At 40.7% G+C, this 15,160-nt stretch overlaps 2 protein-coding genes across 2 annotated transcripts; both read right to left on the bottom strand.

The window, feature by feature from the left end:
• Positions 1 to 3,645: 3,645 nt before the first annotated feature.
• LOC104443252 (probable carboxylesterase 8) lies at positions 3,646 to 4,936 on the bottom strand. The gene is given in 4 exon segments (XM_010056586.3): positions 3,646 to 4,474; positions 4,477 to 4,653; positions 4,656 to 4,789; positions 4,791 to 4,936. Coding segments are annotated over 4 exon segments (963 nt in total). The 5' UTR covers positions 4,847 to 4,936; the 3' UTR covers positions 3,646 to 3,878.
• A 936-nt stretch (positions 4,937 to 5,872) lies between these two features.
• On the bottom strand, positions 5,873 to 14,406 carry LOC104442224 (synaptotagmin-4). Its single transcript, XM_010055576.3, has 12 exons — positions 14,097 to 14,406; positions 13,774 to 13,892; positions 12,356 to 12,457; positions 11,955 to 12,005; positions 11,397 to 11,517; positions 10,760 to 10,881; positions 10,520 to 10,618; positions 9,506 to 9,586; positions 9,313 to 9,398; positions 8,491 to 8,716; positions 6,748 to 6,912; positions 5,873 to 6,541 (listed from the first exon to the last, which is right to left on the bottom strand). The coding sequence occupies exons 2-12, from the start codon at positions 13,876 to 13,878 to the stop codon at positions 6,125 to 6,127; spliced, it is 1,575 nt and encodes a 524-aa protein (XP_010053878.2). The 5' UTR covers positions 13,879 to 13,892; positions 14,097 to 14,406; the 3' UTR covers positions 5,873 to 6,124.
• Positions 14,407 to 15,160: the final 754 nt, after the last annotated feature.

Genomic DNA, 15,160 nt, shown 5'->3' on the forward strand with positions numbered 1-15,160 from the left:
ATATAAAAGGTTTAAGACTGAATTTGCATAATTATAATAAATTTAAGACTGTTTTGATAATTTTCCCTCAACTTAGTGATGTGGCACTTCAAAACTTTTATCATTTACTATAATTTACTGCTCCTTGAAAGAATGAGTTTGCGGATGTAATTTCCGGAGGATTTGCTCCAGTGTTTATCTCCCTTTTGCTTCGAATATTTCTTAGATGATGACTACTTCGAGCATCTTCCTAATAGCTACCACCATCTAGAGATATGGAAGACGTTCCCGAGGAAAGCTTCGACCCGTCCGGTTCGAGGAATCATACCACAGTTCAAGAAAGCGATGGACACTGTTCCTTGCTGTCGTTGTTCCGGTTGAACCACGCTGATAGGGAGATCTGTTACAGTCAATGCACCCAACGACCACCTTGGCCACGGCCATGATCAGTACTAGAAATTTGAATGACGGGCCGCTGGCACGATTGGCCTTTGACATGAGAGTAAATGATTAATAGGGACCATTAGGGGCATTCGTATTTTATAATCAAAGAAATCTTGAATTTTACTAAAGACGAGTAATTACAAAAGTATTTTACTGATGGCGCCGACTAGGGGTTAGCGGATATTGCTCAAGGCTCGGATCCATTAGTAGTTTTTGCAACTTTACACTTGGAAAAATCATCATTTCATTTATCATAACTTAGTGCTCATTGATGAATCGGTTTGGGAGTGTATTTCCAGAAGTTTGTTCCAAGGCTTACCTCCCTCAAGTATCCTTCAAGGAAGTTTTGGTTTAGAGTAGACCCATTAAAATGTATCATTAATCCATTTCTTAACCCATGTAAGTATTAAATGGGTCATAAATAAATCGAGAAATTCTAAAAAAAAGGCCTAAAGTACCTTTATTTCTCAAATAAGGATCTTAAGTGAACCTTGTTTCAAACAAAAACCTTAAGTATCATTATTTTCTTAAATAAGGGTTTGAAGTAATTATATCTATTTTAAATAAGGGCTTAACTTTCCAGTTGGTCGAAGGCATTTTACTCATTTACCTTCTTCTTTTTTTTTTTCCTTTTTCTAGTTTTTCTTTTTCATCGCCGCTAATGGTCGGAAAGGACTAGGCGAGGGTTGCCCTCGCTTGATCCATTAAGGGCCACCCTCGCCAGCCATGGGTGAGGGTTGCCTCACCTTGGGGAGGCCGCCTTAAGGCCATCGACAAGGTTGGCCCTCGCCAATGCAGGCAAGGCTCACATCGCCAACGATCGAGAAGGGTCACCGAGCTCTTGTTGCCCCTAGGGAGGCCAACCCTCACTAGATGTAGCGAGAGTAGCCTTGCCTGCAGTCGGCAAGAGCTAGCAATCCCTTATTGGACCTTACCAGCAGCCGGTGAGGCTAGCAGAACCCTTGCCGGCCCTTACCAACCATTGGCAAGGCTAGCCGAGCCCTCACCGGCGGCCGTTGGCTCTTGCCCCCCCCTCCCCCTCCCAAAAAGAAAAAGAAAAAGAAAAGTGAAAAAAGGAAAGAAAAGAAAAGATAAAAAATAATTTAAAATTAAAGATGTAATCGGATGAAAATGTCTTTGACCGGTTGGAATGTTTAGCCGACAAGCGGCGATGAGGTTAAACCCTTATTTAAATTAACCACAACCACTTCAAGCTTTTATTTGATAGAAACTCAATTTCCGACCTTTATTTGAGAAAATGAGAACACTTCAAGCTTTTATTTGAAATTTTTCCTAAATTAAATAAATGAATTTAAATATAATATGGATGTTAAATAGGTCATAAACAGATTTAGAACTTTTTGGGTTTGAGTTTTCATATATTCGATCAATTACGGGTTATTAAAATGAGAATTGTTCATAACAGGTTAAATGAATCTATTTGAATATGATCATTTTCGACCCAATCCAACTTGATCCATTCGTTTGACGACTTTTTCTAGAGGTAAATGAATTCGTTACCGTAGTCGCCTTCTCCTTGTCATCGCTGATGTATTCCCACTGTCACGATCCCTCGTGATTCAAAGGATGAGAAAAATACTCATTCGTGAGAAGGTGGCGTGGAGACTTCCCCAGGTTTTCATCTTTTATTTCTAAAGTTGGAAACGACCCGCGTGGACCTCGAAAAGCATTAGCATAGAGAAAATGGAACTCCGTTTCGGAGGAAGGCTCGAACTAGTCCGGTCGATGCTGTTCCTAGTCGACATCGTTTCGGTTGAACGACGCAGACAGTCGATCCCCATCATCCTTTTGTCAAACTCATGAGATGTCCCAATGTACCATGCAGCTGTATCTCTTCTTATAATCCCCAAAATAGGGTATAAGAATTTAAAAAGAAAACAAACTATGAGTGTCACAACTTTCATACGGTACTATCATAAATTTTTTCTTAACCACTTAAGTGCCATAATTTTTTTAAAACATTCACTTGGATATCATAATTTCCAATCAATATTTGCTTAAAAATTTGACTTGGCATGCCACTTAATGAACATTTTTAAAAAGTTATAATATTGAAGTGATCGAAGAAAAAAGTTATGACACTTAATCGAGTGTTCTAAGAAATTATGACATTTGTGATATCATCTTCCTGAAAAATTCGAGTAAACTCTAAGACTCTTGATGACGTCGTCTTTCTTCTTCGTCAAACTATCTCTTCTAATAAAGACATGGGGGATTCATAAACAAGTCGTTTTCTTAATGGAAAATCATGAATCTTGCAAAGGACTTTCTATCTAACACTATCTCTCTCGCCCTAGAGCAAAGTAAAAATGAACTTTTTTCCTCTCCTTAAATCATGGATTGGGTTGTAGCAAAGAAGGGGGAAAAAACATCAGCAAAAAATAAAAATAAAATTTTAAAAACGACCATGACTGACTAAACAACAAGTTAATGGGGTCGTAGACACCACTTTTTTTTTTGGTCAGGATTTTATCGAATCTTTCACCAAAAGTCAACTTCATCAAAATTTCCATCGAATAGAAAATTTAATAATGCTCTGTATAAGCTTTCCAACTGTGCCTAATTTGACCAAAATCCAACGGTCGGAGCATAAAAAATCGCAACTTGGACCATATGATGTCATAAGTGTCGAAAGAATTGGAATTATCACAAATCAGGCTTAAAAACATAAAGATTTGATTATAAACATTCCAATATATGAAGAATCACTTCTACCAAAATCTTTTTCTTAGGGAGATATCGCAATTTTTTTTTCATACTGACCGTCTGTTCTCCCATTAGTTTGATGATGGAAGAAATTCTTGTTTTTTATTTTTCCTGGAACGCGGATGTGGAAAAACAATATAAAAAGATCCGATGGAAAATGTGCAGATATTTAAAACAATAGAGGAAAATGTGTAGCTATAATTATGAGAAAATTGTCTAAAAAACCCTAAATTTATTATATTTTTTGTCAATTTAGTCTCAAATCTTTTAATTTTATCAAATGAGTTATTAACATTTTCACGTCTTGTTAATTCAGAATATCTGACGTGAATTATTTTAAATAATATTTTATTCTTTTTTTTCCCTTCTTCCTTCTTTATCTCAATCTTGCTTGCGTTTTATGGAGTTCATTTTGAATGATTTCAACACCCCATAGGCTACTGGCGAACCTCGCCTAGCCGGTGGCCGGCGGGGGCAAAGTTAACAAACCATATATATAAATATGACGATGAACATTATACTGAAATCTGCACATGTAAACTATGGCAATGAACCAGACATTGAAATTGAAAATTTTATAGCATGGAGAGATGTCAAGTGCAACTTAACTCTCGGACCTAAAAGACAACGAGAATTGGAAGATTCACATACACCTAGAGCATCGGTCGCCGGAGCATCGAAAATTCGACTCTCGTGCGCGCGCCGCGGCCGCCGCACGGTTCATCGATTCACATTGTGGATTTAACCGAGTCGACGTTCACGAAATCCCTTATGATCTCTACCATTGCCTGGGCCTTGGCCGGGTCGAACAGCTCCACCCCGTGGCACCCGCCCTCGCCGAAACTGGTCGTCACCGGCGCCCCTCGCGCCTCCAGCATCTTCGCGAACATCTTCTGCCGGTCCACGAGCGGGTCCCCGGCGTGCCCCCTCACCAGGCACCTCGGGAGCCGCCCGGCTTTCTCGCGCCCCGCTGCGCCGTCGGCCGTCGGGTCGCAGTACTCGTGGGACCGGTCGGCGCCCTGGGGCAGCGCCAGGGACCACATGAGGTCGTTCGCGGGCAGGGGAAGTATCCGGTCGTTGTCCGACCGCAGCTCGGACTCGGTCCTCTGGACCCCGCCGAAGTAGGGCTGGTTGAATATCAGCCCTCGGATCTTGACCGGCGCCAGATCGACGTCCAGCGACCGGAGGGCCGAGTGGTAGACGATGTTCGCCCCCGCGCTGCTGCCCATCAGGTAGCACCGCTCGAAGTCCGCGCGCTCCCTCAGCCACGGCTCGCCGCCGCCGCCGGCGTCGAGCGCCTGCGACCGGAGCCAAGCGAGGCCGCCGCGGCGTCGTCGTAGGCAGCGGGGAGGCGGTGCTCGGGGGCGAGGCGGTACTCGACGGAGACAACGACGGCGCCGAGGGCCGACGCGGTGCGGCAGCAGGAGTCGTGGAACATGCGCGAGGTGGCGCTGAAGAGGACGAACCCGCCGCCGTGGAAGTAGAGGATGACGGGGAGCCGGGCGGGGGCGGGGCGGCGGCGCGGGGGAGGAAGAGGCGGAGGAACGTGGAGCGGGCGGGGTCGAGGGGGACGTCCTTGGAGAGGGCAGGGTCGGGGGAGTCGGGGGCGGCGGAGGCGGGAGCGGTCGGGGGAGGAGAGGCGGGTGACGGAGCCGTCGGGGTTGGGGGAGAGCTTGAGGAACGCGTAAGGGTCCATGCCCACCGACGATCACCAAACGCAGATGAAGGAGAAAGGTCGTCGGAGAAGGAGAAGGAGGGGGAGTATTATGAGTGAGGTTAGGTGGAGCGAGGAACTACTTTTTCGCGCGGATTTAAATGACTTTAAATTGATTACTTTTTGTTCTTTTTGTTCTTCTTTTTTTGGTGGGGATGGAGATTGGAAAATAGACGAATTTTTTTAGGACTAATGATGAATTAATTTAAAAGATATTGGGCTATGCTATTCCAATGGCATTAATCGCGAGTTATTATATGAAATCAGAGGTCAACAAATTTGGCAAGAAATTGTTTAAAAAATCCTGCGAGAGGGGCCCCCCTATATTTATTGATAATGAGCTTATAGCTCAATAACTCCTATCACGGGCGTTGCATGTTTATGCCGCACAGGGGCGTCCACGAACCACGGTTGGGTCTCGCTGGAGAAGTATTGATGATGACGATGATGTGTCACCAACCGCTTTAATTATGGTTTTAGCAAGACTACGGGCCAAAAGAGGGGAAAAAAAGGAACACCATGCGGAATAAAAGGAGAAGCTCAGAGTCGGAAATGAAGAATAGGGTTGGGGTTGTTGAGGAAATATATATTCAGCGACGCGAAAAAGAATCGAATGTTCGAGCGAGGGCCACTAAATAAGGACCGCCCGCGATGATGAATTCGATGGCGTGACTCTACAGGATATGAGAAGTCGAAAAGTGCGATGATCTCGAATGGATTATGCACGGAATGCTTAATCTATTGAATTCGTAATCGTTTCATTGTAGTGCGATTTGCTTGGGGATGGGCGTTTGCTTGGCGTCGCTCTAACTAGTGCACTGCTCCGTCTCCAGAGGGAGAGGAGGAAAAATAATCTCTAAATCGCGATTTGTCGAAGGGCAATTTAACTCCGTGCCGTTGGATTTTAACGCCATAAGTGACGCCGATAGCCAGCGAGCGTGCACGGAGAAGGAGAAAAAAAAACCAAAGCTTGCTCGCTCATATGTACAGTTTAAAGCCCAGCGTGAATATTAAATCTATCTAACACAAGGAATGAATATTAAATCTGACAAGTGCTTTTCTTGAGCTTGAAGTTACTTATGACAGAAGCTACAAGACAGCAGGATGATACAGCTTAACTAGAATAAGCAACCGCAATTACCCTGCAACCAAATTCCAACAGAAGCAGATGGAACAGCAAAAAAGAGAAGATGAACGATCCTAATCGACGGGAAGAGAAAAAGATGCCATTATTTCACAAAGACAGCATGTATATAGACACTACCGTGGCTTTGCACCACCATTTTCTTGGGAGCTGTTAACTGGGGTAGAGGCGCCACTCTTCTTGGAGTTGCCGGATTGTCCCGTGATGGTCCGTCCCATGAATTTCCCAGCTTTACTCAAGCCACTTCCCACAGCTCCGAGGCCGCTCCCGACTATCCCAGCTCCAGCACCGAGCCCGCTTCCAACGACCCCAACCCCTGCACCTATGCCGGTTCCGACGAGTCCAACCCCAGCACCTATACCCGTTCCCACCAATCCGACGCCAGAACCCACCAATCCGGCAGCTCCATCAAGCGCATCCATGGTACTTCCTATTACTCCTGCTTCCTTCAGTTTCTTTCTCTCCTCCAAGATCCTCTTCTCTTCTTCTAGGGCAACTAGCTGCTCCTCCTTGTTAAATTGGTAGTACAAAGCCTGAAAGTTGAAACATGACAAGAATATAATAAACGAGCTTTTGTATTAGTTTAAAAAAGAAAGAAAGAAAGAAAGAACATCGACAAGGTAGTTTCTAGCATTATGGGGAGAATCACTTTGATTTTAGGCTATCAAGAGAGTGCACTAAATATCAGGGTCCATGAGTTAAAAGTCGCATTCCAAATGACCATGGCAAATCAGTCTACCTTGATGGTTACTGTTCCTCTGTCCTTCTTGTCCTTTATCTTCAGCATATCAAGTGATGGAAGCAACCTCAGCTCAAATTCCTTCTCTACACCAGGTGCCAGACCGATCAAAGGTAATTTGGCAATTCCCAGCCGCTTGTCTTGACCAATGTCTTGATCAAAAACCTGTCCAGGAAGCACTCTAAGCAAACAGCATAGTGATAAACCAATAATTGGTGCATAAGAGTAGAAACGTGTGGATGTATAAGGAAGCATGCCCCCACACACACAGAAGGGAGGAAGCTGGGGGCAGGGACAAATGGCAGAACCTAAACACAAAACAGCATGATCAAGATTGCCAAACAAGCAGTAGACTATAATGAATTCTTAGTAGATAAAACTAATCCATTCATCGCAGTCACACCAAACCTCAGGGCACAGTCATCTGCCTTTCTTTACCAAGAAGAAGAAAACCACAAAAGAAAGAGAAGCATCTACAGGAAATATGGCCTGGATAACACATTTAGAAGCCTCACTTGTGAAGAATAATGTAGAATTGTAACTTACCACATGCTATTACTAACATTTTCATTTGCAGCAGCGATCTCAGATTAGTGAATAGCATCTTGAAATTGTTGTTAAATAACATGCTATACATATATAGTGCACTCATCATTTCCAGTCAGCTTAAATTTCCTCAAGAAAATGGTCATCTCACATGGTACCAGAGAGTACACATCAATAATTCCCATATAGACAGTCTCTTTTAATTACCCACCTCTTTCCTAAGTTATTCCATGTTTTTTAATGTCTGTTCCTGCCTTCTATAGTCTGTTTGATGTAGTTACCTCCCCGGGACCCATTTCCTGAAGGCTGAAACTTAAATTTTGGAAAGGATATTGGCCCAACAATACTAAGCTTTACACAGATATTGAATCCTTCAAGTAAAATGAAATGACAGGCAAAAATAATTCTGAAAGAGATCAATACAGAAACCAAAGATCTCGTCAAGCATCAAGACCATCTAAATCATGCAAAAGATAGAGTTACTTTCAGAAATAGTATCATATTATGTACTGAGATTTATTGCTCCACAGCACTAGTTCTTGATTTTGGGAAAAAGGAAATTCTACTTAGTTCGCATCAACCTAGCGAAACTTTCCCCACTTGGAACTGTGATGTATTGGACTCTGCCAGCCATGCAGCTAAACCTTTCAAAAATTAAAACTTCAACTTGATTTTCAGAGTTATGGACAATAGAAATTCATAAAATACAGGGAAATACCCTAAAGTCCTATTGAAGCTTAACATTTCAAGGAACTGGGGACAGATCTAACTCATGAGGTTCCTCAACTTCTTAGCCAAAACTCTACTGTAGCTAAAAACTCGATCTCATTGATGTTCTTTCCATGTAGAAACAAACAATGGTGCTATATAGATAGCCACAGAAAGGAAGAAATCGTGCTGACAAAACAAAGAACCCATTGTGAGCTTATGATTAGTTAATATTAACTAATATTTAAAGACTGCCAAATGAAACCACACAGAAGTCCAACAATAAGGAAACTTTCCAGCACACGCACTCTCGCACAGATGCAAACAAAGAGAACAAGGACAACTGTGAAGATAAATTTAAGCATAAATTACAATAACAAAGCGCTCCTACTCTAGAAGACACAGTGTGCAATGAAGAGAGAAATACAATGACACATAGTGAGGAAAAAATAAAAAAATAAAAGAGGAGAAGAGGATTTGATGCAGAACCTCAACAGTAAGAAACTGAGTTTCCTTGTCTTCTGCAATAAGCTCAAATGATTGGTTCCAAACAGGATTAAGGTTGTTATCTACAACCTTTGTTTTAACTTTAAACAGAGGTCGTATATACACAACGACGTATGGATCGGACTTTCCAATCATTTCCATGTTCTTCAGATCATTTGCTTTAACCACCGTAACATTTATCTTTCCCTGTGGTTTAAGTTCTAAATCACTGCATAAACAGAGAGAGTGTCATATACAAGCCAAGATCTAGAACCAAGAGAGAACCCAACAAGAGAGAATTAGAGCTTTTATGAGATGAGTACTAAGAAGTAATAGAGTACCACCAGTATGAGATACATACTTGAAGATGCAATGCTGCCATAATGGATTATGAAAAAAACATTCACCACAATCAGTAATTACCACCATTTATATACCACCATCGGCATGAGGCAACATAAATATAGGTAAAGCTTGCTATCAACCAATTTACAAACTTGAGCTGACTGATGAGTACACTGGTAAAAAAGAAACAACATACTATCATAAGAAGAGAGAAATACCCTCCCTCACCAATGAGGAATATTAGTAACACCAGAGAAACCAACCTAGCAAATTCTTGCTTTTGTGAGATTGAAACTTTCAATTGCACACATAATTCAACTTTCCAGTCAAACGCATAAGTCCAAATACTTTAAATTCTACACACTGCCGAGAATTAGGTTTCTCCTGAGTACATGACAGAAAACATCACTTCTGATGAAGATTGACATTTGGAGAACTTTGAGTGAATAAAGGGGAAAAGACCAAGAATTGTCTACTCACCTCGTGTCTACTGGAATACCCCCAATTGGAACAACAATTCTGTGAGGCCATTGAAGCATATCTGTGACAATCGAATTTACAGTATCCTGCCAAATTTAGAGATAAACAAAAGAATGGCTCAAACTCATTGCTTTAGTTGAAATAATCAGTGAGAAGAAAGACAAGTTTGGGCGATGAGTTAGTTAAAACTTACATCAATCATATCAGAAAGTCCTGGAATGGCTGTTAAGCTTCCACCAACAGCTTTAAGAGTGTAATCAATCCTAGGCTTGGGCTATTGGCACGAAAGTATCAGTGATGTCATGGAAACTACCTCTTGTAAGTCCAACTAAATATATATAGCTGAATGAGATCTCATCTTTCCAGGGAACATATCAAACATAGGAATTCATAATGAAGGCACCAGAAATAGGATTGGCTTAATTAGTTATAAGAAAAATTAGTCATTCCCAGAACAACTATAGGAAACAATAATTGCCACAGAAATAGGCAACCTCCAGTCAGCTATATAGGACACCAACACAAACACATCACGGGCCATGTCATAAACGGGAAAAAAACAAGATCACGATAGTTTTAACTTTCAAAAATTCATATGCTAAAAAAAAGGGAAAAGTTTAGGCCCTCTTTGTTTTAAGCGAATTCTCAAACATGTTTCAGCAAAACATATTCTTCTCTTTGTTGTGAACCTGGAGGAGTTTTTTGTTTGAACCTTCTATGAGGGTTCATGAAGCTTCCTTAAAATGTCATGTGAAAAAAAGAAGAAAAAAGAAGAAGAAGAAAGGAGCAAAAGATGCCGGTCATGCAATTGAATTGACTAATGAGAGCTTTTTCTACATGTATACCGACAATTGACATTACTAAATCTAACTCTATAACGTCAGTACTTAAAAAAATAAAATGTAAAGACTTAGCCAAACATGTTTTCCAATTTTCTTTTCTATAGACTATCCTCATATTCATTAACCAAATGCCTTTTCAAGAAAACACAAAACTGAAAATTGAAGACTGTTTTCATTATCATTAAAACTGAAAAATACAGTTAGTTTCCTTCTCAAACTTAACTGTCACAGATATGAAGTTCAGCTTTCAGTACTAAGTCAAGGGTCCGGTTATAAAAAAATTGTAAAAAAAATTAATAAAAAAGGGTCCTACAATCATGCCCAAAAGGTGCATTCTGAAATACCAACAGTAATCCTATACTAACCTCAGAAAGCAATGCAACAACAACTGCTGAAATGCAGGGGATCTCTTCAGCAAGTTGGAAGATGACACGAACTACGGTAAAAACTTGAAGGTTTTTCAACTGTCAAAAAGCAGAAACGGTGAGAAAGCATTATTAGAATTGCATGTCTCCGACCTATGAATTAGCTCGAATACATGCAAGTCTAGAACTGATGTTACGATAAACTTCAATAAAATGCGCAGGGTGATACACCACACCAACCTGAATGGGTATTGAAGCAACAAGTGCAGCTTCGACTCCTAGAATGATGCTTGGATCACCTCCCCATCGGAAATCAATGTCCATTGTGATCTGACCTTTCTTAAGACTCTGAACACGAATACCTAAATAATTACACAGCAGATATACTTCAAAAAGGACGTTCAAAATACAAATTAAAGAGGACAGTGGGCAAACATTACTGGTGATAAACAAGGCTGAAAACATAAACATATAAAGAAATAACCAGTTACAGGATAATAGACCATTATTTAGAAAGGCTTCAACCAACTGTATAATGATATCACACCAGCAAAATGAACAATAAACATCAAAATTAGCCTCTCAGGCCCAAAAATGCTGAACTCAGAGGACACAATTACAACTGTGATGAAGAAGAGTATGATAGAGGGAAGTAATAATTATTTTAATACCTTTTTGGAAAAAAAAAATACAACAAGAATTTGAGTTTTAAACGGAGTATCTTTCGGGAACTATAGTCTGACTCTTGTCAAAATCAGAAGAAAAAGAAAATACGATCCAGTAAAGCTCAAAACCCATTATCAGATTCAGCTTGATGATCGACACCAAAACTAACTACAAGGAAGCAAGGGAGACATATGGCACATTTACTCAGTACCTTCAATTTTCGGTGCCACAGTTCCTAGGGAAAGCTTGCTGAATTTTAATGAAGTAATTCCCGGAGGTCTGTAATCTTCCAACAATGGCTCCACAGACTCCTTAATTATCACTGTAGCTGCCTGAGGAAGAGAAAGCAAACATTTTACTTGAGCTGAGATAAAGTAAACTTGCAGTATGAACCAATAGCATATTTCATCTTTTGACAAACCATTCCTCTCTTGGTTCATTTCATTCAGTCAAAGATACGAACTACCATATATAAAGCAAAATTTTCAAGTTAAAAAAAGAAAAAAAAAAGGTCAATGTAACAAAAAACAAAGTAATCCAAATCTGATATACTTTGAGGGTATCAAAACCAACTGCAAATCTCCAAACCATGTATGCCATGGATACTATATTTTAAGTCAATGAGTGTGCATGAAAGCTTCAGAACCTAGTGCCTGTCAGCACGTTCTATTGCCAGAAAAGGTACTCCATCAAAATTCGTAAGTAAAAAATGCAGCTTAAAATGCAACAACTCATTTGTGCATATAGAAACATGGATAAAGTACATTACCTCAGCAATGAAGGGCCACAATTTGCTCAGTTGCTTGTTCAGCCATTTCACCTGTGAGACAGTAGGCACACAGAACAATGTCACAACAGAAGCATTACAAACCATATCCTGAGGAAATATAAAATCACAGGACAAGCCTTTCTAATCACTAGTCACAAAGTTGTCTTAAAACTCCACGTAAGGATATTCAAGGATTATCATTATCACTAAAGAAAACGCCATCTCGAATTTATCATACCAAATGATTCACAACTGTTAGGCAAAGGAAAGAATTATATCTCTGTTGCTGAACCAAATAATAAAAAAATAAAAAACAGACAGAATAGGCCATGTAATACACATTCAAGATTATATCCAATCTTCAATATTTAAAGAGAAAATTCCCAGAAGAAGAAGCTAACCTGCTCAAAAACTGGAAAAGATATCCATTGTGGAAAGTTTTCACCACAAATCTTCTTCAAGTCATCTCTATTGAGGGACCCCAGTACTTTGATGTCGACAGCCTACAAGACAAATAAAAATTGCTACACTTTCCCGAAAACATTGATATAGTGTTGGAAAGCACCATGCATTCATGTAAGTAGAATGCACAAAATGATACTCAAGAATATTCATCTAATAACTGAAGATCTTATAGAAGCATCTTCCAGGGCAAGATCCACAGTGTACAATACGAGTGCACTATAGAGAGGAGAGACCAGCAATGAAAGGATAGTTCAATATAGAACAAAAATCATTGAGACAAGATGAAAATGAGTAAAGAGCCTCAAGAAAGCTGTCCAAGCTTTCTAAGCTAGCTTATCTAAGCCACATATGACCCAATATCTAAAAGCTGATGTCTTCATTTGATACACGAAGTTGGTGTATCTCATTCGCTGAAAATTTATCTCATTCATTAGGGCATCAAAATGGACTTGCCATGTCATCTATCAATTTTACATGTCATTTCAAACATAAGACTTTGGTACTAGCAGAAGAAGATAGTACTCAACTTCAGCTTGAATTGAAGAATAGTTTATGTGATTTCTCTAGAAACTATTCAATACATTGACCCATATTTTACATAACTTCTGTGTTTTAGGTAACTTTCAAAGTAACTGTGTGCATCTCATCAACAAACAGAGTCCTTGTACTTTATGCATTGGTGGAAAGACTCACTGTCCAATTTCTGTAGGATTTTAGCAGAAACATTCGAGTTCCTAAGCCGACCAAATCCAGTCGTAAAGCTTAACAGATGTTGGTAGAGCTATGTTGACCAAAATTTCTAGAGTCCTCCAATAGTACACACGCACGATCCAGGGCATTCATAATCACAACCCCAGAACATCTTGTTTGTTTCGTCGCTGTAACACATTTCGCCCATCAAGAAATTTGTAAGAAATACAGCTCTATCGAATCAAAGATAGGTTAAAAGGGTCCACTTTTTGGATAAAAAGATGGGGAAGGGATCGGTTTTCCTAACAAACAACTCCGAACTTCGGTGCTGCCAGATACCAACAAGTCTGGTTTCTATGTCCCTGAAAACTGCCGGAGATTCACGATCCATATAATTCTCAGAGACAGATATGATAATTCAGTCATTAACTAAGCCAAAGCTGGCGATGAGTCTTCATAGCTCTCCAAGAACTGAAGAAGTCAGAAACTACATCTCGGAAAAGGACGCTACGATTTCAAACGGCTCACCTAACTTTCCACCCCGAAAAGGAAACTGAAAAGCGACAGAAGCAACTCCACTCTACAGAGCTCGTCATCATCATTTCCCCCCACCACGCCTAACATTTCAACCGGCCAAACGACGAACGAAACGAACATTTCTCACCTTAGCGGTGCGCTTGGAGCTGCGGTACCTCATCATGTGGCGCCACCCGGCCATGATCGCGACGCCGAAGATCGTCCCCATCAGAATCCCCGAAATCAGCCCCATTCCTTCCCAGCCTCCTAAAACCAACCGAAAAAAAAAAAAAAAAACTCCGAATCACCGCCACCGCCGAGGGAAAAAATCAAACCGCCGCAGAATTCCCGCTCGGCGCGCGTCCGTCCAACGGAAGCCGAACCGAGCGCCGGAATCCCCCCACCGCAGCCACGCAGAAACACGCATCCCCCGAGCTCTAGAGAGAGAGAGAGAGAGAGAGGCGGACTTACAGTGAGAGAAACGCCGAGGAGTGGCGAATTCAGATCCGGAAGGAGGAGGAGAAGGAAAACGGAAGCGATCGGTCGGCCAGCTAACGGAAACTCATCACGAGGAAATAACTCTCTCTCTCTCTCTCTCTACTTTCTCTCTCTAGAAGGAGGCCGAAGTGAAGAAGAAGAAGAAGAAGAAGATGGAGAAGATGAAAGAGGAGGAAGCGTCGGTTTCACCGCGTGGGGTGATGGTGATGATGAGGCGAGAGGAGGAGGAGGAGCACCGGCCGAGTCGGGGAAGATATTAATGGCGCTCCCACGAATGAACGAATGAACGAAATGAAATGAAATGAAATTCAGAAAGGAGAAAATTGGAAAGGTCTTCTTTGTCACGTCGGCCAGGGGCAGCCTACTTTTCAATTCCCAATTTCTCTCGCTTTTGATTTCTTCATTTTTATTTCCTCTCTCTCTCTCTCTCTCGCTTTTGACATTTCCAAATTTTCTCCTCCTCCTCGTCCTCCTGCTTTTGCACGTTGGTCCTCCATCTATGGATTAATTACCAATAGCACTTAAGGCTTTATTTTTTTACGATATCAATATTGGCTATCCTTATAAAGAAAAAACGAATGATCCTTGAATTTTGATTTAATATGCTATGTAATCCTAGAAAATTTTTAGTATATTACTATAAATACATGTCTAGCTTAGTAGATGAAAATATTTAATATTGTTATTTCATTAATTTCAATTTAAAGACTAAATTGCATATGTACGAAAAGGTTATGATAAAAGTGTAATGTCTCAACTTTTTATTTATTTAATGTGATATTTGAATTGTAACCCAACGTATAGTGAATTAGAAATGTGATTGGAGAGAATCCATTTTTTATAAGAAATGGGTGAATTTCACGAGCCATACCAAGGTTTTGACTCAACTGGTTCTATGAAATCACGTCACTTGCATGTAATGGGAAAAGCTGTATGAGAGGGTGATGAGCTCAACGCTCTAAAAATACTACAATTTAACACTGGTGTTTTAGAATTCAATTTCTCGCATTTTCTGGAAATTGAGAGTGTGGATATTT

Source organism: Eucalyptus grandis, chromosome 4 (genome assembly GCF_016545825.1).
Source record: "Eucalyptus grandis isolate ANBG69807.140 chromosome 4, ASM1654582v1, whole genome shotgun sequence".
Taxonomy (NCBI): Eukaryota; Viridiplantae; Streptophyta; class Magnoliopsida; order Myrtales; family Myrtaceae; genus Eucalyptus; species Eucalyptus grandis.

Bases quoted from the DNA above. Each gene is read 5' to 3' on its own strand.
- LOC104442224 (XM_010055576.3), bottom strand. From the start codon at position 13,878: ATGGGGCTGATTTCGGGGATTCTGATGGGGACGATCTTCGGCGTCGCG. The intron at 10,882-11,396 runs GTACTGAGTAAA...GTAATTATTTAG, and splicing joins TGTGGCACCGAAAATTGAAG to GTATTCGTGTTCAGAGTCTT. The intron at 8,717-9,312 runs GTGAGTAGACAA...CTGTTTATGCAG, and splicing joins GGTATTCCAGTAGACACGAG to TGATTTAGAACTTAAACCAC.